At 40.9% G+C, this 25,107-nt stretch overlaps 5 protein-coding genes and 1 pseudogene across 7 annotated transcripts; 2 read left to right on the plus strand and 4 right to left on the minus strand.

The window, feature by feature from the left end:
- Positions 1-5,316: 5,316 nt before the first annotated feature.
- LOC112169760 (3-oxo-Delta(4,5)-steroid 5-beta-reductase) lies at positions 5,317-6,941 on the minus strand. The gene is made up of 2 exons (XM_024306814.2): positions 6,801-6,941; positions 5,317-6,711 (listed from the first exon to the last, which is right to left on the minus strand). The coding sequence occupies exons 1-2, from the start codon at positions 6,837-6,839 to the stop codon at positions 5,587-5,589; spliced, it is 1,164 nt and encodes a 387-aa protein (XP_024162582.1). The 5' UTR covers positions 6,840-6,941; the 3' UTR covers positions 5,317-5,586.
- Positions 6,942-7,315: 374 nt separating this feature from the next.
- Positions 7,316-9,078, plus strand: LOC112169766 (protein TRIGALACTOSYLDIACYLGLYCEROL 5, chloroplastic). The gene is made up of 4 exons (XM_024306819.2): positions 7,316-7,494; positions 7,579-7,623; positions 8,479-8,511; positions 8,627-9,078. Exons 1-4 carry the CDS (start codon positions 7,455-7,457, stop codon positions 8,779-8,781), a joined length of 273 nt encoding a protein of 90 aa, XP_024162587.1. The 5' UTR covers positions 7,316-7,454; the 3' UTR covers positions 8,782-9,078.
- A 259-nt stretch (positions 9,079-9,337) lies between these two features.
- LOC112169763 lies at positions 9,338-11,984 on the minus strand. 2 transcript variants are annotated; one of them, XM_040508832.1, is made up of 5 exons: positions 11,565-11,984; positions 11,068-11,207; positions 10,345-10,968; positions 10,075-10,252; positions 9,338-9,807 (listed from the first exon to the last, which is right to left on the minus strand). In XM_040508832.1, the coding sequence occupies exons 2-5, from the start codon at positions 11,179-11,181 to the stop codon at positions 9,782-9,784; spliced, it is 942 nt and encodes a 313-aa protein (XP_040364766.1). In that variant the 5' UTR covers positions 11,182-11,207; positions 11,565-11,984; the 3' UTR covers positions 9,338-9,781. The 2 variants fall into 2 exon arrangements, with proteins under 2 accessions (XP_040364766.1, XP_024162584.1); XM_024306816.2 differs by having other exon boundaries at positions 11,068-11,182; positions 11,565-11,980.
- Positions 11,985-13,339: 1,355 nt separating this feature from the next.
- Positions 13,340-23,865, plus strand: LOC112174110 (protein arginine N-methyltransferase 2). Of its 2 annotated transcripts, XM_040509615.1 has the most exons (5): positions 13,340-13,748; positions 13,832-14,227; positions 14,305-14,421; positions 22,868-22,931; positions 23,326-23,865. In XM_040509615.1, exons 1-4 carry the CDS (start codon positions 13,472-13,474, stop codon positions 22,918-22,920), a joined length of 843 nt encoding a protein of 280 aa, XP_040365549.1. In that variant the 5' UTR covers positions 13,340-13,471; the 3' UTR covers positions 22,921-22,931; positions 23,326-23,865. The 2 variants fall into 2 exon arrangements, with proteins under 2 accessions (XP_040365549.1, XP_024167578.1); XM_024311810.2 differs by lacking the exons at positions 22,868-22,931; positions 23,326-23,865 and having other exon boundaries at positions 13,341-13,748; positions 14,305-14,737.
- On the minus strand, positions 16,780-19,249 carry LOC112171811 (annotated as a pseudogene).
- LOC112174109 (subtilisin-like protease SBT1.7) lies at positions 20,008-22,781 on the minus strand. The gene has a single exon (XM_024311809.2). The coding sequence runs from the start codon at positions 22,613-22,615 to the stop codon at positions 20,306-20,308; it is 2,310 nt and encodes a 769-aa protein (XP_024167577.1). The 5' UTR covers positions 22,616-22,781; the 3' UTR covers positions 20,008-20,305.
- Positions 23,866-25,107: the final 1,242 nt, after the last annotated feature.

Genomic DNA, 25,107 nt, shown 5'->3' on the forward strand with positions numbered 1-25,107 from the left:
TCCTGAGTCGCCAAAATGAGATCGGAATTAGTGAGGAACGGGAGTAATGCTGGAGACGTAGTCGGAGTTCGAATTTAAGTCTGGGTCGGGTCCGAGATCGTGTTCGTTTTGGAGGGGCGAGACGGCAGAGGTGGAAAATGAAGACGAGGGTCGCAGCCTTGTCATTGTCTTCGAGAAGCTGAAGCATAGGCTCCAGTCACAACCTCCAAACTGCCGTCGGGGAAGCACCGGCGAAAAAACGAACCGGTCTCACACTCCAGTGGGTGCCCAGAGCATTTTTCTGGGTGGCCCAATTTTTATTTATTTTTGGTAAACTGTGAGCTCCAATAATGGGGAAGGAAAAAAAAAAAAGTGAACATGTAGAATTGAACATATAAATTGATCAATTATACCTGTAGTGTATTCATTTTGGTTTTAGGAGGTTATGCAATTCACTGGAGGGCAATAATATGATTATTGGAGGGTAATAATATGATTATTGGAGGGTAATAATATGATTATTGGGGCAATAATATGATTATTATGAGGCAATAATATGATTACTGAGTATTATTAGGGGGCAATAAAATCAGACGCCGGAATCCGATCATCAGTCAGATAGCGGGATTCGGGATTCCGGTGACCTGCTGCAGGATTACGGTCATCGGTAGCCAGAGTCCGCGCCGGCCACAGGTCACCGATGTCTGGCAAGGTCTCTGATGACTTCTCTCTCTAAGTGACAAATAATGAGAGGGCAAAACTGTCCTAAAAATAAATAAAAAGTAATAAAAAATACTTAATTGGGTATTAGGGCAAAATATATATAAAATATTAGGTAAGTTGACAATCTCTTAGAGTGTTTGGATAAGTGGGGTTAATTAACCCTAAAATTAGGTAAATTATCATTTTCCCTTATTTTATTCTCGATAAGTTCTAAATTAGTCTATGATTCTACACCAATCTAGGGAAATATGGGTTCATTTAGAGAATTCTCATTAGGCTTTTAAATGAGCTACAATAACTAAATTAGCCATTTTATTTAAAATTAGAATGACATTAATTATAAATTTGGGGGCAATATCAAACTAACTTTGACTATCACTATTACACAAAGTTTGATTTGCTACAATATGATAGCTACCTTATTGGCCTCACGTGGAGCCTTTTTTTTTTTTTTTTTGAGTTGAAGGAGGTCAGAAATTTTTATTCAATATGGAAAAAGCAATATTACACAGTAACCCGCCCCTGTGGGACCGTCAGAAAGAGACACCGCTAAACACAATATCACTCCACCTATTGAGTGAAGCTCAGGGGAGAGTAAACTAATAAGAAACTGATAATAAAATTTCTACAGAATCCATCAGTACACTTGCTGACAACCTCAGACCAATAATCCCGTCAGTTCCTCGCGGGTACTGATCCTAATAAAAAATTAGGTATCTAGACAAAAACCGTCCTAGATCCCAAATTTTAATAAAGAAGCCATCGGGATCCCAAATCTAGATCCAAAACTGAATAGACCCACATGGACCACATGCTGCAACCCTAGTCATTCCATTAAGTCCAAAGCCCAAATCAGAAAACCAAAGCAAAGCCCAACACCACTTAGGGTTAACCTTGGCAACCAAGTCAACAAAACCGTTGACTTTGCCACCCCAGACACCTGCACCCAAGCTGACAGGGTTCGCCCCGGATTCCACCCTGGAATCCGAAGTGGCCCCGCGGGACCCACCTTTAAAGAAGGTTTACCAAAAATTTCGGCATAACCTCCCTTAAAAATGGGCAACCCAAAACCTGTAGAATTTCAATTTCACTTCTAAACAACCCTCCCAAAACTCCTGGAGCCACCCTGCTCCCAAAACCGCACAACTTCACAATTTAGAGTATCAAATTATCCAATTAACTCAAATTACAACCAAGTCAAATGTTACAATATTAATACAAAATACTCAAGGTTATCAGAGCAATCTAGAACCAAAAGAACAACGATACACATAGTAGGTTAGCAAGTAACCTACGAGGGATAGATGACAGCGATGGTGCTAAGCCTCAACTCCTAAAGCCGAACAGCTACACTGCGAACTGGGCATTTGAAACCGAATGGCCCAGGGAAAAGTATATAAAAACGTTAGCGTGAGTGGACAAAAATAAACAATTTAACCAAAAGGAATTTTATACTTTCCCACATTTAAATCTTTAACAAATCCCGATGCATGCAATGATTAACGAAAATAAAACAAGAGGAGTTTCGTTCATCAAAACCGACTAGCCCCGCTAGTCATAAACGATTAAAATAAAAGGTTGAAACTCCGATACTCAAGGAAACAAAACCAGCCCCGCTGGCTAAAAAAAAATCGGACTAGCCCCGCTAGTCGAAAATAGTATGATGAGTAGGGGAAGACGATAGCCATACGAGTGAGCCTCCCAGGCTCGGGTGATAGCCTCCGAGGCTAAAGTACTCCCATTACTCCCGTAATATACCCTTACGCCACTATGTGTAGCGATAGGATACTGGGCTTCAGAATTACTGTCACATAGACAATAACCAGCGCCACAAAGGCGGAGGGCTTCGGTGATCCCATCACCTCGCCACAAAGGCGGAAGATCAAAGCTAGCAATGATAAGTCACCCAAAGTATGGCAAAGGAAATCCGAAAAACCAAGTAAATCCACAAATACATAAGGCTTCCCCATATCTCGTAAAAGAATTTTTAACGACGTGTCCCACACGCCAAGAGTATCTCAATTCAAAATAAATAGGAAGAAATAGTAATATTCGTAAACCGGAACAAAAAATCAATTTCCAAAATCACCAACAAGGCATTCCCAATGCCAAAACCGAAGTCAATAAATAAATAAATAAGTATTAACTTCATCGAATCACATTTCGAAAATCTTTCTAAAATCTCATTAAAAAATAAATATGAGGGAAAAATGAGCATTCTAATGACGTGACCCCGCACGCCATAAACTCCTCAAATAAACAAATAGTCAAATCCATTTCCGAAAATAATCATATGCTCAAAAAAGTAAATGGATAATTAAAATAATCAACTCAGAAACAATTAAATATATATGCATGCATCATTCTTTAAAAAATAAAAGTCCACTCACGATATACGGCTAACGTGGTATCCAAGCGTAAGGATCCTCGTCGAGCGATAGGTCGGTATCACGTCCTGTACACAAATATAATCCGTAAACAACAATTTGATAAATATTTACGATAATCAATAATTAATCTCAAAACCCATAACCTCAACTTCTCCAATCCTCTTCCACACCCAATCAAACTTCACCATTAATATCCATCTGTCGATTAATGTATTCCATATCGGAACAAGGGAAATCCGAAGGTCAGATTCCCACAATTCAACAACCAAAACTCCCAAACTTCGGAAATTTATAATCCATGTCAAACTTCTCCCAAAATTAACCAAAATCACATATTTAACCTCTACAACAATTATAGAATTTAATAAGCTAAAAATTGAAATTAAAAAGCACCCCTACGCGCCTCCACGCGCAACCTACAGTGACGGCGCGTGGGCCCCACGCGCCGACGGCCACCACCTCCGATGGCCACCAAATTTCAGCAGCAACAACTACTCAACACGCCCAATCTTTTTCTCAACTACAACACAATCTAATTTTACCTTGAAACAGTCGAAATCAACCGGTGAAGAAAACCCAGAAATTCAAGAACCCTAGGTTGTCGATTCTGCCTCTACACGGCAAATTGGAATGCAAGGCCTTAGGGGAAATGATCTCCGTTGAAAACCGAGCCTTCGACGCCGGTTTGGTGGCCGGAGACGGCCGGAAACGAAAGAATTGCCGGAAAACCCCAATCTGCTACAGTTTGCTTCTCGCCGTCGATTCTCGTTCCTCCGGCCAAATTGGCGTGACTCACGGGTACTAGCGTGAAGAGGGGGCGTAGGCGCGCCGGTGATGATTGGTGACCCGTCCCCAGGCGGCCGGACGGCCTGGAATTGAGAGGAGGAAGATAGAGGCCGAAAGGGAAAGAGAGAGAAAGGGTGGGTTTCCGGTTTTGGAAACCTACCACAGTAAAATTTCAATATATATATAAATTTACCATGAACAGTAACTTCCTTATTTCGCTCATAACTTTCGCATACGAACTCCGATTTTTACGCACCACATATGCACGCGCTCAGTTTAACGTCCCCTACAACTTTCATGAAGGAAATTTTCTCAAATTTTGACCCGAACAAAAAGTCGACTTTTAGGGCCACTAAACGTACTGAAACGATAGTAAAAGTGAAAATAAAGGTCGTTTACCGTCCAAATGACTAGTAAACGGGTAATTGAGATACGGGACGTTACACAAGCTGTGCCGACGTCGAAAACTGCCAAAAGCCCGAAAGAAGCTGACTGTAATTCCAAAGCGTAGCCTCACCGTGCCTCCATCCAACCGATGACGAGGGACCAAAAGACCGAGCCCAACGTCGTCAACCTGGAAAACAGACGAGCAAAACGGAATTGGAATGGCAGGTTGACTTTGCCCCCATACCAGTATACGTCGGTCAGCCGGAAATCAACCATGAAGGGACTTGAACAGAATCTGACCCGACCCGTGCAAAACCCAACCCGTCAATCGCAGCTGCCATGCTTGAACCAGATCTGCCTGCACCTCAGATCCTTTGAGTCTCGCATGCCGTGGCCTAGACGAGCCACCATAACCTGACTGCACAGTCCTACACCGCACAAGGCAATCGCTCCAGAAAAGACCAGGTCCCCAGTCCTATGAGCCATGATGGCGCAGGAGAAACCTACGAAAGAGAAGACACGGCAAAACCGTGCCTTGATTTGGGCGATCCCAAAAGAGACGCCGTAGTTGTACTCCATACATGATGGAGAGAGGTACAGAGAGGCCAAACCCGAAGGCGGCGCTCTCCCAACCCTAGCAGAGCTCTGCTAGGTCGAGACATGAACTTTCTATTTTTGTTTATCAAAATAAGAGTTATGATTATACTCGAGCCTCATGTGGAGAATAAATAACTCTATAACCAGGCTGTCTCTGACAATAGTTTCCACATCTTCTAAAATAAAACTCGTCATAGAAAAATCTCTTTCTTCTTGTTGCATAGCCTAAACCAATATTGCACAATCAATCTCAAAATAACAAGATTATGGTTCAGAAGCTCTGCCATTTTCACACCTTCCTGCAAAGCAAATAACTAAAATATATTCAATCAAAAATATTTAAAAATAATAATATTTCTCAACAAAAATGTAGTCAGCAAAGGCTTTTCTCACATATATTGAAACATATGTAATTATTTTGTACAAATTTATTAAACACGTTTCACTCTGAATGTTTAAAAACTCTCTTAAACTTTTAAAGTTTTAAGTGAATCATAAAAAATGAATTAGTCACATAATAAATAAGCTCCTCCAACTTTATTAAACGAATTTCATTTCATTCTTATATATGTGGACACTCTCTACACTTTTAAACGAGACACAGTGACCAAAGTGAGCAAATGGGATATATAGTATCTTCTTTTCTACATTTCAAGTCTTCAACCAGCTCTTGAAAGTGGATATTTGATCACATACCAGTAAGAAACATAAGAAATCAATTCCATCAAGGCACAATCTTATAAGCCTTTGCTTTATCAATCCAAGCAACGAAGGAATTCCTAGAGTTTCTGAATCCCACAAACCCATGCTCCTTACTCTTGTTCATGCTAGACAACTCGGCTCCTCCACCCAACACAATCTCCACAAGCTCCCACATCCCCACCTCCTCCAACTTCGTCGGCCGCAGCTGATTCTCCCTCACTATCTCATCCCACACGCCACCCTTATCCTTCATCATCTCCACCAAGCTGAAACCCTCATCAAAGCCATACTCCTCAATGTCATACTGCTCCGCCAACACCTTCCACATATGCTTCCACTTGAACACGTCCCCGTTGTTGATGTTAAACGCTTCGTTCCGCGCGTACGGGTCAACCGCCGCCCAGATTTGCTGCTCCGCTATCAGATCCGCATCCGAAGCCTCCGAATACGATTCCCAACCCTCTCTCCTCCCCGGAAACCTCAACGGCAACCCCTCTTGCTTGCATATGGCGGCGTACGAGCACATCATGCTCACTGTACTGCTCATGCTATAAGGCGACAACCCGAATATGAGTCCCGGTCGGTGAACGGACCAGGTCACGTTTTCGTTCTTCCCCGCCTCTTCATACAACACGTCCTCCAGAGTGTAATAGAAGAGAGGGACATTCAACCTTGGCAGATCTTCCGTCGATGGCGCGTCGTGCATCTGGACCTTTCCGTACGCGTCGAACGGCCCGTCGTAGTGCTTGGTCCCGGTGAGGAGGCACACGTGGAGGAGATTCGGCGCGTTCGGGATGACGGAGCTCAAAACGTTGCGCAGCATGGCGCCGTTGACGGAGCAATTCTCGGCCTCGGAGGACCGGCTCGTCCAGGTGACGTAGAAGATGTGGGTGACGTCAGTCAACGGAGAAAGCTTGGTTTTGACGTCTTCGGCGTCGGAGATGTCGCACCGGACGTACTCTACCGGGTAGTTGATGTCCCAGTTTGGCCGGGGACGGCGCGCGACGCCGTAGACCTTCCATGGACCGCCGGGTGTGTCTGAGACTGGTAGGATTTCGGCCAGGCTGTTGCCCACTTGGCCTGTCACACCGATCACTAACCCCACGCTCTTTGGTGTTCGTGGCGCTTCTACTTCTTCATACTTTTTCTGCAAAATAATTTTGATTTAAAATTTGGTTAATTGGGTTTACTGAGAGACTATCTATCAGTATACATATACATAGAAATTATTGTTACCTTGGCAGCGCCAATAGCTCCAGCCCACCACCAGCTCATGATTTTTGAGTCTTCGCTGTTCTGCTGCTTCCTTTTTAATTAACTTGCAGGTTTATGCCGCCGCGCGTCAGCCATGACATTGTTGAAGAGTTCATAGTAATTAAATATAAAATTGTTCATGGTTTTCGTTTTATCTGGCAAAGTTATCTTTGTCTTCTTAATCATGCATGAATTAAAAATAACACCTCATGTCAAATTGTGAATTATGTAATCTACATTAGTACTCATGTTATGATGGTAGCTAGCTGAGATTTGTCTCTTTTGGTTTTGAATTTCTTTTTTTCTCATCGGGTTGGTGGCGGGAGAATAATAATAAAATATTTGAAGTAAAAGGAAGGGGCCCCAAAAAAAAAATAAAAAAAAAATGGATTCTGTCCAATTCTATTGAACTATAACGGGGTTGGCCCAATTTTGTTGAGATGAAAAGTGGGTTTGGTCCAATCCTAGCAATGGACCAGGGTCATTTTCGTAATTCCATTGCCCACGGGTTATCTCTTTGGCAAAGCAAAAATGAGAGAGCAGAGTCAGCAGCAGACCGTATTTCAATCGGAACCGGATCCCTGGAGCCGTTGTTGAAGGTTTGATATCACCCGCCTGCAATTTACAGAAGCAGAAATGGTGATTACCAACTTTAGTGGAGCCGGGGTTGGATTTGGTATGATTTGAAAAAGCTTCTTGGGGTTCTCATCTATATTGTTTGCGCTGTGACCCTTCTGACCAATTCGATTTTTCTCTCTAGGATTCGGCGTTGGCTGCGGTTTTGGGGTTGGATGGGGTTTTGGAGGTTAGTTCTTCCTCCTCTATTTACTTGTTTGTTTCTTGCTTTTCTATCGTTTCTGTTTGATTTCACGATTGATTGGCTTGTTCACTGTGCTTGAAACATTTTAGTTGCATAGTCTGAGTTTATCTGATTGGAAATTAAGGGGTCATGATTGTCGTTAACTAGTTTCGGGAGCAACCACAGTAAATTTAGAAGGATTCCAAACAGTTTGGTGTAAAATTTCATTGCGGCTTGTTAGATTAATTGGGTATTTCTATCTAGCTACAGATTGTGTCAGCCACAAGGGAAACGATGTAATCAATATGCCAGAGGTTGAAGACTATGTCATCTCTTGTGGTCATTGGGAGGTAGAATCGATGCTATCTTTAAAGAACCGGAGGGTTGTGGGATATCAGTTTATTTCAAGAATTTTTAGCTGATGATGTCTTCTTGGTCCTAGCTTTTGCTGGTTCTTCCTTTACTTGAAGAACTGTCAAAATGTAGGTTGGACTAGCATTAGTTGACGCTCGTTTGGGAATAAGAGAATTAGGTCACTGTAACTAGAGGCTTATTTAGGATGGTTGTGAGGTCAGTGGTGTTGGTTTTTCTTGTAGGCAGGTACTGCAAGTCTGCGACTAAAATGAATATTAGGATTTGAGAACTTCGGGGAGTAGAGGAATAGTAGGCTTATCTTATGCACATTTCATTCATCCCTTTGCGGCAGTGTTTTTGTTTTTTCATACTTAGCTTTAGAACTGCAAGAGCTTGTTTCCCAATTGCATTGGACACATTGTAGTTAACAACTTTTGGGATCATATATTTCTTGATTCGCTTGTATATCCCGAGCATTTGCTAATTTAAATTGTTTCTTTGCTACAGGCACACCTTTGAATATCTTGGGTCTTGGTGTAGGTATACCCTTTTAGTCAAACTGGAATCTTAAAGTTAAATTTCCAAAAGTATCGTATCTATGTCAAGTAGATAAGATGGTGTTTATATCATTGATGTGGCATATTTTGTTTGGAAGGTGGAGGCTGTGGTGTTGGACTGGGTCTTGGATGGGGCTTTGGCACTGCATATGGTAGTCAGTATCATTCATCTGGGGTCACATTTCACGGTATAGAGGTCGGCAAAAAGGATCAAGAACAGAAAATCAATCAGGACGTTCATGCTTCGCAATAGCCTCAACTAAGCTAATTTGGCAGTAGGTGACCGAGTTCATAACCTCAGCTCGGTGAATGTTGCATTTTTGTGACTGAATTGATAATGTCAGCACCCCTGAAGTTGCAGTTTTAATGTCAGCAGAAGCCACTGTGACTTCGAAGATTGTCAACTAGCATGTATTTAATCCAATTTGCACTCGGTTTGTCCATGTAGAGAAAGAATAAAGCTGGAGAATGGAGATTCTCTTGGTGTTCAGTATTCATTTGATTTTCAGAGAGAGATCTCAAGTAAAATTTATTTGCGTCATAATTATCACTCTTCATGATAAAAGGTTCATTCTTCATCATAAATTTAGAACTAAAGAGGATCTAGACTAACAAACAAAGATTAACTATTGCTACCACAGTTCTACCATAATTTCGTGTCTGTTATTAGGCTGCTGAAAGATTCAACGTCTGTACAAGGTAACAATTTTTACGTCCAACAAAGATGAAAATAAATATAAAGCGGAGAGTAACACCTGAACTAATAAGATTCTATTCATGCTCATTCCATCCACATGCACAAGTGAGCCTTGGTTATATAACATCAAGTGTAGGAAATCTGAACTTTCACATACTACACAATTAGTACCACTACAAAAGAAGTGCCTACAGTAAAGAGATTATATTACAAGATCCAGTGGAGCTGAGCTATCGTCATTTGGCTTACAAACTTGGCACAGTATTTTTGATATTGTTCGTACTATATTACAACAGAACTTACCCTTCATCAAAGAAATCAAGAGTAAGAGATGATACAGGAAAACAACAAACAAAAACAGACGAGGGATTCTTTGAAGGTTCCAGGTGGTGTTTGCCGTTTGGCACTTCATGTATGAACATATTCCGTTCAATAGACAATATTTCCTACCTCTATCTCCATCTCTGACAACATATATAGAGTTTTTCAATGAACTGAGACCCATTTCTCCTCCTGCTTCCACGAGCTACCAAAAACTGAGGAGAGGGTCGCATCCTCAGATTGCATGGAATGCAATCAAAACTGCAAAGAGAGAGTAATCAGCACAAAGAAAGCAAACTCATGAATATCCATCAAAGGAAATGGCAGATAGAGGGAAGGGGGGGCAAGAAACAAAATACGCATACATCAAAGGAATAGGCAGTAAAAGATGAATTACATGGATAAGCAACATATCTAAGCAGACCATACTTATATTTAAGACAAGACTGACTTTTCAAGTATTGCATCTCAAAATACATATGCTGGGCATGTGAAAACATGAAATTGTCAGGGCTCAGTGAAACTTACAAATCAAGCAAAGGAGAAGAACAATCCAAAAAGCTACATGAGCAGGCCAACTATACTGCACATAGTACTGAGATCGTTGAAGTTGTCTCTGTATAGCTCCATACCAGCCATATAATTGTTTATCATAGCAATCACTATCCAAACAGCTCTTGCTTCTTTCATAGCAAGCATCAATGCCCTAAATCAAAACGAAGAGTTTTCTTTAGTAACACATAAAAGAAAAGTGAAGTTCCAAGAGTAAATTAAATCCAAGCACCAAAGCACACACACCTTAGTCAACTGAGTAGATGGTAACAATGCAGCATCAGTGTCTTCATGACGGTCCACTGCCTTCCACTTCCTAAAACCATTCTTTGACCACTTCAACTTCGATGCAGATTCCATGGAACTAATAAACCCAGAGAAACTGGGTATCTTTCGCACAGGTTGTTCAATCATCATAGAAGACGAGGATGGTAAGTGACCATCATCATAGACCGCAATCTTCCAGAAACCAATATCAGCACTAGCACTAGCTGTCCTCCTATGCCCATGTAACTTCTCCTCCCCAGCCTCCCGGGAACCTCCTGAACCGCATGAGTTCTTTGAACAATCTGGTGCTGATTCTCTATCGGTCACTCGTAGGTTTTCAATATCCTTACTCTTAGCAAGAACTTTCTCTTGAGAAGCAGTCAGTCCAGAAAGAAAAGAAGCTAGTTCGTTACACTCTCCTTCGTCCAAACGCACCCAAGGCAGAGAAGTCTTGCCCTCAGAAAAGGCAGATTCCCGTAATGCATTTTCAACTTTAGAAATCTGGTCCTCCATAGCAACAATGAATTCGCGGTGCCTGTCTCTTGCGTCTTCACTTGGGCCTCTAGCATAACTTGCCCTGACTGCTCGTGCAAACTCATCTAACTGCATTTCAAATTAAAATAATTGATCGATTAGTCACTCCAAGATCCACAGCTGGGAGAAGTAGACAGAGGTGGAAGGAGAGAGAGTGAGAAGGAGGACCTGCCATTTGGTAGTTCCAAGAGTAGTGCGGAGATCCCTGCAGAGTTCCTCCGGATTCCACATACTGGAACTGTCTTTCTTGGCGTGAATCCATGTTCTAAATGTAGATTCCATCCTTCAAAACCACATCAACAAAAATACTAACAAATCAATAACAACCCAGAACCAAGCTGAATGCCATTTTCTGCAGTCGTTACACATTGCACTACAAAGAACAGTTGCTCACAAAAAAACCCCAATTCAAATATCACTAGCAAACACATTGGAAATGAACAACAATAACACAACCAGAACTATTTCCAAAAATTGCAGGAGCTGAAGCAATTTAGGAATCTTAATTTGTAAATCACAGAAATTCAAATAATTGGGCCGAACACGAAAAAAAAAAGATCCCCTGATATTTTCCTAAATTCAAATCAAATTAGTAATTGGAAAATTTCATGTACGCACAATTAGAACCCTAGAGAAAAGCTTGAAGGGAGAATAAGAAATGGTACCTGTCGGCAGATTCTTGAACTTGCTCGGCCGCCGAGAAATAGGGATCCTTCTCCCACCGATCAAAACTCGACGCCATTTCTGAACCACCACCGCGATTCGTATAATCAAATACACCCACAAATTTAACAAACTAAACTCGTGTAATCTATGGATAAATACTAACGGAAACCATAGCTTAAAATATTTTCAAATTGGAAATGGAATTTTGACTCCAAAAAATTGACAGTTCAAATATGAAATAGACAAATTAGAGAAACGACGTCGTGGAGGGAGAGATGCCGTTATTTGGAGTTGGCAGGAGAAAGAAGACGAAGAAGAAGGTGGTTTGGGAGAGAAGCTAAAAATCCAAAAACCATTTCTTCCCCTTTTCTTTTTCTGTTTTAACGAGTTGAAGCTTGTCGCGGGTTTATTGGGAAGTCTGCGAACACGTGAGTTTCTACGACCGAAACGACGTCGTGTGGTGGGTCAAGTATATGCGGTTTAGGGGTGCGGGTCAAAATTGGGGGATTAATAAGGGAGTGATAGTGATATTGATGGCGATGGCGAGTACTATTGACCACTGCAATGGCGGCATTATTATGGGCTTGGCAAGTTGGCAACTGTCTGGAAGGTGAGTGCGAACAACAGTGAGCTGTTTTTGCGAATCAAACTTGATTGACTGGCGCCGTTCCGTTGGGAGGGTTCGGTGGATTGTTGCCATGATTCAAGATTCTAGTTATCAAAAAACTAAACCATTTTATTTCAAAAAAAAAAAAAACCCATCTGATTTTTCTTCTTTTGGTGAATTATTCTAACTTCTCAAAATTCAAGTTGCCGTTTCAATTCCAGTGAGTTATAATTTGTTGGTTAGTTGGATCAAATTGTTATATTGAAGGTATAGTTTTAAACCACATTAACTAAGAACTAACTGAACTGTTATCATTGAAATTAGTGTTTTTGAAAAAGAGAAAGCTCGATGAGATTTTTAATTGACGTCAGGAATGTTTGGCTTCAATCTAGGCAATGCTTGACGTTGGAAATCATTGTGCCTTCTACATGTTGACGCTTTGCCGTCGAGCATCATTTTGGCGTTCACAATTGAGTTCATACGGTTTCCTACGCAGTGTTTCTCTAAGGTGAGCAGAGTGAAAGTGAGTGAGGTCATTGTTTCCTCTAATTGCGTGCTTGGTGGTGGTAGAGGGTACAGACGACAGACATATTGGTCCAGTTCGAAGGTCGTCCCTAACTCCAGGTGGTGATTACTTTAGCACCGGAGCTTGAGTACAAGGTTACTGGTTATTTCCTCGACTTGTCGGCAATCGAGATCACCATATTTTACTAGGGAGGATGACATCCTGACGTCATGGTGAGGCTGTATAGCTAGGTCTTTGTTGTTCCTCTTTGATATTGGGCCTTTAGGCCTCGTTTCAAGGATATGGAGTTTGTCCATACTTAATTTTATTTTCGTTTTGAGTATGTACTAGCATAATATCTTCTATCAGTCCTCTTAGAAGTGTTAATTATGTGCGTATCATAATTGCGTGCTTGGCGTGAGTATTTAACAATCTAGATTTCCTTTGAAAGCGATGTGTTTTTTATTAGCTATAAACTTGGGACGTTTTATGTTATGTAATAAGTAGTCGTGTACCACTGAAGATTTTGCCTATTTCTATTTAAAACGGGTATATTCACACTCATTATTTTTATTATAATATAATTACTATTGAGAAGAAAAATGAGTTTCAATATCATCTCCTAAGTAATAATGTAATACATAAAAGGAAAATGTTCCATGAATCCCAAATTTCAGAAAAATTTGGGTTATTCGCGTAATATCAAACACTCCGGCGGAGGTAATTCCAATTTTTCGCCAGTTGATAAACCACGCTCAAGGGTTTACACTGAAACACATACGCACACTAACAGAATGGAAGAAGGCGGCAAGCAACTATGCGAGGCGGCGAAGAACGGCGACGCCGAGAAGCTCAAAACTCTAATAGACTCCGGAGCCGACGTGTCGTACTTCGACGGCGAAGGCCTCACTCCGCTTATGCACGCAGCCCAGCTTGGCCACGCCGCCGCAGTGAAGGCCCTTCTGGAAGCTGGTGCCCCCTGGAACGCTCTCAACCCTTCCAATATCTCCGCCGGCGATTTGGCCATGAACGCCGGTCACGAGGAAGCCTACGAGCTCCTCCTCAATGCCGGTGAGCGATTCACATAGAAAGAAATGAGTCTGATTTTGATTTTATTCGAAGCGAAAATCGTTGATTTTGTTTTGTTGAATTAGGGATTCAAGCTGAGTTGGTACTGGGAACGATTGCTAGGAGAGAAAATAACAATGGGGAGTGGAATGATGATTACTTGGAGGATAGAGTGAGCTTTAGTGAGGATAAGTTGATGGATGCCGAAAATAAGGCGGTGATGATGGCTTGGGAGAATCCATTAATGGAGGCGCATGCGAAAGCTGTGTGCTCAAATGGGGGTCATATACTGAATATTGGATTTGGGATGGGTCTGGTGGACACTGCCATTCAGAAATACTCCCCTGCTTCGCATACTATCGTTGAGGCTCACCCTAATGTTTTCCAGCGTATGCTTGATGACGGTTGGGATAAGAAGGAAAATGTGACTATAATTTGTGGCCGGTGGCAGGATGTTGTGCATGAACTTCCGACTTTTGATGGTGAGTGAATGTGGAAATGAGTGTGTGACCTTTCAATTTCGAGGTTTGAAATGTAATGTTGGGTTTGTTTTGTGCAGGGATTTTCTTTGATACGTATGGAGAGTATTATGATGACCTGAGAGAGTTTCACCAGCAACTTCCGGTATTGCTGAAGCCCGGGGGAATCTACTCTTTCTTCAATGGACTTTGTGGAGGTAATGCATTCTTCCATGTAGTTTACTGTCACATAGTTCAGCTAGAGCTTCAGAGTTTGGGTTATTCTACACAGTTCATTCCCTTGCCTGTTAAGGATTGCTTAGGAGAACAAGTTTGGGAGGGTGTCAAACAGAAGTATTGGCAGCTTGATACATATTACCTCCCTGTATGTCAGTCCTTGGAGGATTCAGAATGATACTTGGATCCTAGTTTTTATTTTTAGCTTTTGTCATTGTAACTTTACCTTTCTTGATTGGTTTCTTGATATTTGCATTATCCCTGCTAAATGTATATTACAATTGCTGCTTCTCATAACTCCTTGTGCTCACTGGAACCTGACATTATTGGCATAAGCAATTGCAGCCTATCAGATATATACATGTGCAATTTCTGAGAATGTTTGGCTAGATTCCTTTTTCTTACCTTAGTTTGCGGTGAGCTTCATCGTACTTGTTTTAAATACAGTTGATTTGTTAGTAAGACAAAAAACCAGAATAAAACAGAAAAGAACAACCTTAAATTTATTCATAGAGCCATGATGCCCATTATCTGGATTAAGATCTGATTGAACAATGTTGGTTAAACTAAATCCAGATGATAGCAATAGGAGTATAGGACAACCTACTTATCATCTTCTTGACTCGTGCCATGATGAGCTTCTGAGTTTCAAGCAATATTGGAACTTTCTTATAACTTCTTCTTCTTCATTTTTTCCCTTCCTATTTTTAGTAGAGTTTTGCTTAGGAAATGGATCATCGACAATGGGGTGAAGACTCACGTGGCACTTAAAGATTCTTTTTGGACCAATAAAACCTCACGTACCAAAATCCCACATTTCCAGTTTTAACATTAAAATTTTATGATTTCAGCCCACCTATTTTAAATGTGCCAACCAATAAAACGTGAAGAAATTTAATAGTCCGTGGCAGATTTGATTCTCACTCGTAACATGAGAAATTTGTAAACTAGTTCATCCTCAAGCTTTAAGTATAATCTTTTGGCTAAACTTTGTATTAATCTAATGGATCCTGGTCATAAACCAATTATTGAGTACTGAGTCTGAATTCTAATCATTCACATTCACAATTTGAGCATCAGTTCGATTTGCTGGTGATCAGAACATCATCATTTAGATGCTCGCTGTAAACGCATGTGTTTTCTGGGAGACTGCATTAACTGTTATGGTTTTGGTTGCAAAATAAGGAAGAGAATCACTGTAGTAAATCAAATTGTATTAGGCCTTGATGAAAATTATGGGGTCATGGCAAGATCATCATCAGTTCATCACCATGATGGTCCAATATTGAATCCTTGATCAGAGTTTTTTTTTTTCCTTCTTTATTTATTTATTTTTTTTTTAATTTTTTTTTAACAAAAGAAAGAATGAATGGCCCTATTGCCTATTACTGTGCTTCAAAAATGATGAGCATCTAGCACTAGTTATATGAATACAACTTGGAGAACTTGAGTGCGCCAACCAAAAAAAACATGAAGAAAATTGGAACTCATGGAAGATCTGAATCTGGTTATGCTCCATTCATGTCCGTATGCATCAACCTCTTAAATGAAAAGAGGTACTTTCATCAGCATGAGCTTCTGAGTTGTTGGTTTTTTTTTTTTTTTTTTTTTTTTTTTTTTTTTTTTTTGTGTGTGCCTCTTTTTAGACTCTCAGTAATGTTTTGTTAACAAATGGAGCCACAATGGAATATACCTTTTTTTTTTTTGGCATCAGCATTTTAACCTTTCAGTTATAGTTTTGCTAGAGCTCCAGAATTCGAGTTAATCCAAGCAGTTCCCTTGGCTGTAATAGATTTTTTTGTCTAAGCTGTTACGGATTGTTTAGGAAAACAAGTTTGGGAATGGGTGGGGGACTCTTGGTCTCTTGCAAAATAGCATTCCTGCCTTTGTTGTTGATAAGAAGGTGCCTGAGCAAAGTTGATGTATATGGAGAAGATGGCTCCATCAAAGGGAAACATAGTGTGTCTATTCTTGTTTTGGTGCAATATAGAGGAAAACAAAACAAAACAAAAGAAATTTTGGATCAGTAAGACAATGGTCTTTTTTTGAAAGGAGAGAAAATGGTCTTTGAATGATACCAAATTGTTGTAGTGCTTATGGAAAGTAATCAAATAAGTTAAAGGACTCATGACATGATCATAGATGTTTTGATCCAATTGGAGTCAATTGGCTCCAAGTGGAAGATTGTTGGGTGTGTGGATCCGATTCCACATAGGATAAGGATTTGTTAATCCTTGATCAAAGAGGAGTTTTGATTGTTTCCTACCTGCTTACATAATCCTACTTGGTAATGGTTTCTATGTCTATTGGGAATAGGTTTCCAATGTCTTATAGGGTCTGGTTAGATATCTATAAAAGGGGCATAGGTTGTAGTAGTAGATCAAGTCTTTGAAGCATTAAACAGAGAGAGCAAGTGAGGTCTTGAGAGTTGGTGAGAACTTCTTGTGAGAGACTCTTGTATTCTTATTCGTGTATTCTTCTCCTATAGTGAAACCCAAGCAGCCCGGGGACGTAGGCAAAGTTCTTTGCAGTACCTCGTTAACAAGTTCGTGTTTGTTTTCTCGATCATTTATCTTTATTGTTTTGCACTTGTCTGCTTCCGCAAAAGGAAATTTAGGTCAAATTCCTAACAGTTCACGTGCCCCGCTCCATAATCAAATGGTGTTGCAGGCTTTCCAGTAGCAACATCTTTGATTGGTTTTCCATTTCTTCTTGTATAGGATGTGGTCATGAGAGCAGATTTAATGGCAGCAGGGCTCCATTTTGGGTGAGCGGCCTTGAGAAGGGCGGCAAGCCCGCTCACATGAGGGCATGACATGGATGTACCTGAAATGATGTTGTAGCCAACCGTCTTTTTGTCTTCAGGTAGTCCAGTTGGTCCATCTGCACCAGTCCACCCAGCTAGAATATTAACCCCTGGTGCTATTAAGTCTAGCTTGAGTAGGGATGTAGCGACTGGATTGGGTCCTCTAGAGCTGAATGCTGCCACCACCGGTGAGGGCTTGATACCCAACTGAGTCTTTCTGAAAACCAATGTGGCTTCCGGATTAGCATGCGAGGCAATATATCTTTTTATTGCATCACCAGCTTTCTTGCCAACCAATGCAGTTGGCAAGAGATATGGGTCGGCTACAAGTTCTTCTCCATAACCTTCAATGTTTGCCATAATCATCCCTACCCCACCAGCCTTTTTTACCACCACGCTCTTTCTGACCCTACTTCCTCCCTGATCGCATACCACAATTTTCCCAGCGACCATCTCAGGAATCAAACTGTTAGGAGAACATTGATCACCACTTGTGGAGTTACTTGCATTAGGAGCATAAACAAGGGGATGTAATACTGTACCGCGGTCAAGTGCTATACCTTTGTATTTCTTTCCATTTCCAAGACTAAAATAAGCTGGCAAAGTCCTGGTCTAGTGTTCCAGCACCCACAGTGGTTATCCAGCAAGGTGCATTGTTGGATGAGGTATAGGAAATTGGCCCATCATTTCCGGCTGAACATGACACAAATACTCCCTTGGCCATGGCAGAAAAAGCTCCAATAGCAACAATGTCTGATTGTCTGTGGAGAAATCCTCATATTGCGCTCCCGGAAAAGACAAAGACAAGGATAAAATGTTGACACCATCTTTAATAGCCTTGTCCATTACGGCTGGAACATCAGAGCCGAAACAACCTCCAAGCCAGCATGCCTTATATATGGCAACACGAGCTTGTGCAGCCATTCCCCGTGTTGTCCCTAACGCGTAACCAAAGAGGCTAGCTCCTGGAACAGGGGATCCAGCTGCAATGCTGGAGGTGTGAGTTCCATGGCCATCATCATCTCGTGGTGATCTTGATTCTAACTTTTCATTCATGGGTCCAAGTGCTGCTTCATACCCTTTTGAGAAAAACCTGGCGCCAATCAGTTTCCTGTTGCAGCTTGAGGAGTTGAAGTCCTGAACCTCCTCGCACTGCCCTTTCCAGCTCCTTGGCACAGGTGCAAGACCCTTGTCATTGTAGCTTTTGCTCTCAGGCCATACACCAGTGTCTACAAGTCCGATGACCACCTTACTCACATTGCCTGATGCTGGGAAGACAGCTTCATATTGTCCTGTTAATCGAAGAAACTCCGGTGTCCGAGTTGTATGAAGCTCATATCTCATCTCAGGAAGAACAGAAAGAATTCCCGACTGCTTTTCAAGCGGCTCAGCTTCCTCACTCGTAAGTCGTAAGCCTGGTGGAGAAGCCGTGAACTACATTTTGGTACATGTAAAGCATGTCTGCTGAAGCCGATACTGCTTTCAAAGATGAGTCATACCAATGATAATGGTCATTGTCAAAGCTTGCTGGTATTTTCCGTCTGAATGATGTAAGTTTCCTTCATTTGCTGATCTCTCTCTTCTGCTATAACGCAGAAGTTAGAGGAAAGCTGAACCATAAGTATTAGAGTTACATTCCTCATCTTCTCGACTTGTGGCATACCAGCATGAGCTTTTGAGTTTCAAGCAACAGAGGAGTTTTCTTCTAACTTCTGTTAGTATATTTTGTATAGTAAATATAACGACAATGGAATTGAATACTCACATGGAACTGAGTTCTTTGGATCAATTATACTTCTTTTCCGGACCAATGAAACTCACATGCCCAATGGAACGCATATTTCCATTTTGGTATTAAAGATAAAGTTAAAAATCAGAGATCCAATTGGAAAACGTGCTGGGATCCGATTATTATGGTCAACATTAACATCTGAATTGGATTTAATCATAGTGTCACACAATTTTTGTTTCTGGCCATCTTTGCCTTCACTGAAATCCCCTTATTTTCCTGAATTTTAGGCTCTTTACCAGTGTTTTTTTTTTTTCATCTTCAAATTAGCTAACCAAGGAGGGGATCTGAATTTTTTTTTCTTCTTTTCATTTTTTCAAAAATAGATAAAAACGAACAAAATATGGTGAGGAATAATATGTATTCCTCTATCTCTCTCAATGCTATGAGTACTGAAGAAACTTGGAAGAGTATTAGCACTTTAGCAGTAAAAGAGGTAACTCTTGTCTCTGCTCTGGCTTAATATCTGGTAGTCTTGTACCAAGAAATGCAATGCATTTGAATGTGTTGCTTTAATAAAGTTTACAGTGACTGCCCAGCTCCCTTATTCAATCAATATTAGGTGATATTATTTTTGTGAGGATTTCATTGTATGAGTGTCTGACAAGTTCCCTTATTTTTTCTTGATTCCTCAGAATCTGAGGTTTATCCATCTGAGAACAAAACTATACAAAATAGAACATCCCTGTGTAGGTGGTGGTATGAAAATGCCTGTTGAAGTTTAATTATATATAGGAAGATGGCTACATTACAGCCACAGGTTGTGGTGACCAAAACATCATTTAGATGCATGCTGCAAATGGCTGTGTTTTAGAAATTTAGGGAAACTTTATTCGCTGTTCGGGTTTAGACACAATATAGAGGAAGTGAAACAGTGAGACACTGGTACAGAGTAATGAGATCATCCAATAATGGAGTGATTTATCTGTGGCAACTAAACATAAAAATAAAAATAAAAGAACTTGTGTGCTCTTACTAGAATTCGAAAATGATCAGATTAGATAGCTTAGTTATATGAGTACAACAGTAGCATACATATCAATTCATTGTACAGTTTTGTGTACAATCAATTTTATTTGCCATCTGTTGTTTCCTCCTTTAATTTCAACACTGAATTAAGAAATACATTAACTGGCTATACTTGCTCGGCTGTTGGGATACCAAGAGAGTTACCAGACAAAATCACAATTTATGCAAAGATATACAGTTGGTTTTATGCAGGAACCTTAAAACACCTGATCCGGAGTTAGATCAGGTCTTGAATGTTAATTTATATCCAGGTGTAAGCAATAGGACTACCTACTATGTGTTTCCCATCAGACCATTCCAAGCGACCAAAGCTGGCTGTACCGGATGGCAAAGAGCTAGCAACAAAAGTCACAGTGTATGTCTTCTTCTCATACGCATCACTGAAACTCAGTGATTCTGGTTCTACGGACATCTTCACTGATCTGGTCAGTGAGGACATTGAGACCTTGTATGTTGCCGGGGCACCCACATTGGTCAGAGTCCTTGTGTACTTTAAAGTGGTTGATGCACCAGTACCACCCCCTTGGCCTGAAGATGTATCTAGAGCAAGAGAAAAGGACGGGTAATTCAAATTTCCGAGGCTGTATTTCTTGCTTGAGTCACAGGTGAAGTCCTTCGTAGTGGTTTGCTTGATCTTAGAAGCGGAATAATTCAAGGCACAGAGGAAACTTAGGTAGTCCTCAACAGCAAGATCGTAGACAAGGCCAGGGTCAAGAGCTGCCACTGGATCCACATGCCCAGCCCCATAATCGAAAGGTGTTGCAGCACTTCCAGTAGAAACATCTTCGATTGTTTCTCCAGTTTTGTAGTTAGAATAGGCTGTGGTCATGAGGGCAGACTTAATGGCCGCAGGGCTCCAGTCTGGGTGAGCCGCCTTGACAAGGGCTGCGAGCCCACTCACGTGTGGACACGACATGGATGTACCTGAAATGATGTTGAAGACCACACTCCTCTTGTCTTCAGGAAGTCCAGTTGGTCCAACTGCGCCAGTCCACCCAGCTAGGATGTTCATTCCTGGTGCTATCAAGTCTGGTTTGAGTACTTCTGGAGTGACAGAATTCGGTCCTCTAGAGCTAAACGCAGCCACTACTGGTGAAGGTTGGACGCCTACCTCCGTTTCTCCAAGAGAAATTGTTGCTGTTGGATTAGAATCGGATGCAATATAGCTCTTTATTGCGTCACCAGCTTTCTGGCCAACTGCTGCTGTAGGCAAGAAATATGCATCAGCAACAAGCTCTTCACCATATGTTTCGGTATTGGTCAAAATCATTCCCACACCACCAGCCTTTTTCACCACCAGACTCTTTTGAACCCTCGGAGTTCCCCCTCGGTCACATACCACAATCTTCCCGGCAACCTTTGCCGGAATCAGACTGCCGGGACTGCACAGATCACCACTCGAACTGCTCACATTGCGAGCATCAACAAGTGGAATCAATCCACTAGACAAGGCCGTTCCCCTGTATAGAGATATACCTCTAAATTTCTTTGCATTTCCAAGGCTGACATAAGCCGGGAAGTCCCTGTCCAATGTTCCAGCGCCCACAGTAGTTATCCAAGGCGCAACATTGGACAAGCTTCCCGCTTCAGGTCCACCATTTCCAGCCGAACACGATACTAGAATACCCTGCGCCGCGGCAGAGAAAGCTCCAATGGCAACTGTGTCTCTATAATAATCAGACTGCGATCCACCAATAGACAAAGACAAAACATCAACCCCATCCTCAACCGCCTTCTCCATTGCAGCTATGATATCAGAACCGAAACACCCTCCAAGCCAGCAAGCCTTATATGTGGCCACTCGAGCTTGCGGCGCCATACCCCTAGCTGTCCCTGGAGCATAACCAAGGAAGCTAGCTCCTGTAACAACAGACCCCGCCGCAGTTGTTGAGGTGTGAGTTCCATGGCCATCGTCATCTCTCGGTGACTTTGATTCTACGTTTTCATCAACAGGTCCAAACGCTGCTTCGTACCCGTTTGAGAAAAACGCAGCACCAATCAGCTTTTTGTTGCAGCTCGAAGAGTTGAATGTCTTTCCCTGCTGGCACGACCCTTTCCAGCCAGTCGGCACTGGTCCAAAACCAGTGTCGTCGTAGCTTTTGAGCTCCGGCCACACGCCGGTGTCCACTACTCCGATGATCACCTCACCCATCTTATCCGAAGCCGGTAACACAGCTTCGCTTTTGCGTAGTCCTAGAAACTCCGGAGTCCTAGTTGTGTGAAGCTCGTACCTCCTTTCCGGCAGGACAGAGAGAATTCCTGGCTGCTTTTCGAGCTGCTCAGCTTCCTCGGCAGTTAGCCTTGTTGAGTAGCCATGGATGACAGTCTTGTACGTGTAAAGCATGTCAGCTGAATCGGAGACCGCTTTCAACGACGAGCCGTACCAGTTGACATGGTCGTCGTCGAAACTCGCGGGTATTTGGGACTTGTCCATGTGAATGATGTACGTCTTTTTCACATGCTCACTCTCTTCTGCTACCACCTCACAGTTGTGAGTGATAACCAGAACCATAAGCGTTACCAGCAGCACGGATTTCGATGCCTTCTTCATCTTGTTCAAACCTGAGCTTATGAGTTTCAGGAACAAATTTCTTAGTGCCGACGGAAGTGAAATTCACATATAGGCACTGAGAGATTCTTAGAAATACTTCTCTATTTAAATATTCTCCACTTGGGGCACAATTATATGGTACAAGATTTTTCTTGTTGTTTTGCTCTTCTTCTTTTTTTTTGGCAAAGTTTTGCTCTTCTTTTTAACCACCCTCTTATAATAGCAAATTTGATTCTTGTACTCATTTTTCAGGTCTGAAAATGGACGGGGACCTACATAATTGGTGGTACTATGATTACACATAAAAAGAAGGCTGGTAAATTACTAAATGATGCTTATTTCAATCATTAATGATCAATTGCCATTATTCTGTTGTGGGTGGATTTGTGCTAAACTTGGTGAAAACTGAAAACTAACATTTCGGATGGGTATTACATATCTGGCAATGGATTTAAAGCCTTGTGAAAAGGGTTGGGGTGTTCTATACGCTTCCTCTACCTAAAATCTTCACTATGCAGTTACTTTGTGCAACATTTATGCAGGTCATTGTCATTTCATAATCCACATCAATAGAAACTGGCACCATAACTTTATCTGGTTTTAGGAATTTGCTGTTGCTTGCGAAATTGCAACTTCCTATAAGTTAATATCTAATTGTGAAAAAATTATTGGAAACTCTACTCAACAATAGACCTGTTACTGTGTTTCAGAAGGCAAGGACTCATCTTCCCCTAAACATTTGTTTGGGTGGAAGGAGAGGAAGTAAGAAACTTCGAGGAAGAATCCGTTAGTGGAAAGCATATCGCTAAATCTAAGGTTCAGAGTTCGAATTCTATCACTTTCTCTACCCTGTACGTATTGAAAATGGCCGGGCATTTCTGAATCCAATATATATTTAAACCTTTTTGTTTTTTCTTAACTAATCTTTTGATTGAACCGAAAGTTTTAGTGGAAGTCCCACTAATATTAGCTTAGCCATTTATCATGGTGCCAATCGCTGAGGATGACAATCGTGGCTTCAACTTTTCTAGTCTCACCAGGAAATTTTATTCAGATGAGTCATGCACCAATTACCGAGATGGAGTGATATTGGCCGTGGAATCTGAGCTTGCATGGACATGCAATCTATTATCAGATTATTTTGGTGTGAACTGAACTATGATCTAATCGAAGGTTGATAAGAGCATTGAATAATTTGATTGAGATAATGTTTATTAAGCATAATTTATGTGTAACCATGAACGAAAGGAAGAAAAAGACTTGCATGAGTTGTATCTTTCCTCCCACAGTCCCAAGTCTATTTGCTACTTGGTTGCAATTAGCTGGAAGGTACCCTACCACTACTAATAATTGTTGAGTGGAAGCTTTTGGTAAACATATAGAATCTCATCTCTGACCTTTGTAATTTTATAGATTTTCTCTTTAATTTAAGGTACAAGATCTTTTTATGAATTAGTTTTTATTGTTTTAAAAAATAAAACAATCATTGAATAATTGATTAGAGCATCTCCAACAGAATACTTATTTCAAAAAAAATTTGAAATTTAACTAGTTTTAGACTAAGTTTGATCTCCAGCAGACTAGCTAAACAAAAGCTAAATTTAGCTTTCCCTAAAAGACCTAGCTATATTTAGCTAGAGAGGAGAGAGAATTTAACTAAAAGTTAAATTTAACTTGAGATTTAGGTATTTGCTGGAGCATAACTCAATATTCAACTAGCTATATTCCAATTTTAGCTACTTTTAGCTATCAAGATAGCTATCACTGTTGGAGATGCTCTTAAGGCTTGTGAAAATCCTAAACTTAAAAGCTTTGAAAATTACTTGCACATATTTCATAACTTTTACTTCCAAATAAGTATTATGTAAATTTTATATTTTCAAGAAACATAAAGAAAAAGCAAGCGCATAATACTACAGTGTCGATTTGTGTAAATACATACACTCTTTTGGCAAAACAAACTCCTCAAAGAAGAAGTATTAAAAGAAAATGAGAAACACAATCCTATATTTTTCTTTAGAATAACATGATCACCAATAACGCATAAGAGATCCAACAAAATGGGCGATAAAAACGGATTTGCTAGTGTCAATACTCTGGCCAAACCAATCAAGAACGTGTGAAAGCAATGATATAGCTTGCCTGTAGATGAGATATGATTGATTTCCAAGTGAGTGAAGGAGAAACAACAACAGCAAAAACAAAGATAGAACTAGTTTGTGACAGAGAGCAAAGCTAGCTAGAGATGCTTATACAGTTCTTCAAGAATCTCCAATCTACTAAAAGTTGGTCGGTTACGGAATCTTGTTTCTGTGACCCCTCAATTGTTTCAGCCAATTTGGCATGTCGGTTTCTGCTTATTAATTTGGGAAAACCCCCAAATTAAATTTCATGGACCGTTCACAATTATTATAAAAACGTCTACATGCAATGCAATTATTCCAAGTAAAAGCTTTACTTAAGTGATGGTCTAATTTCTTAATTACATAATG

This window comes from Rosa chinensis, chromosome 6 (assembly GCF_002994745.2).
Source record: "Rosa chinensis cultivar Old Blush chromosome 6, RchiOBHm-V2, whole genome shotgun sequence".
In the NCBI taxonomy this organism is placed as follows: Eukaryota; Viridiplantae; Streptophyta; class Magnoliopsida; order Rosales; family Rosaceae; genus Rosa; species Rosa chinensis.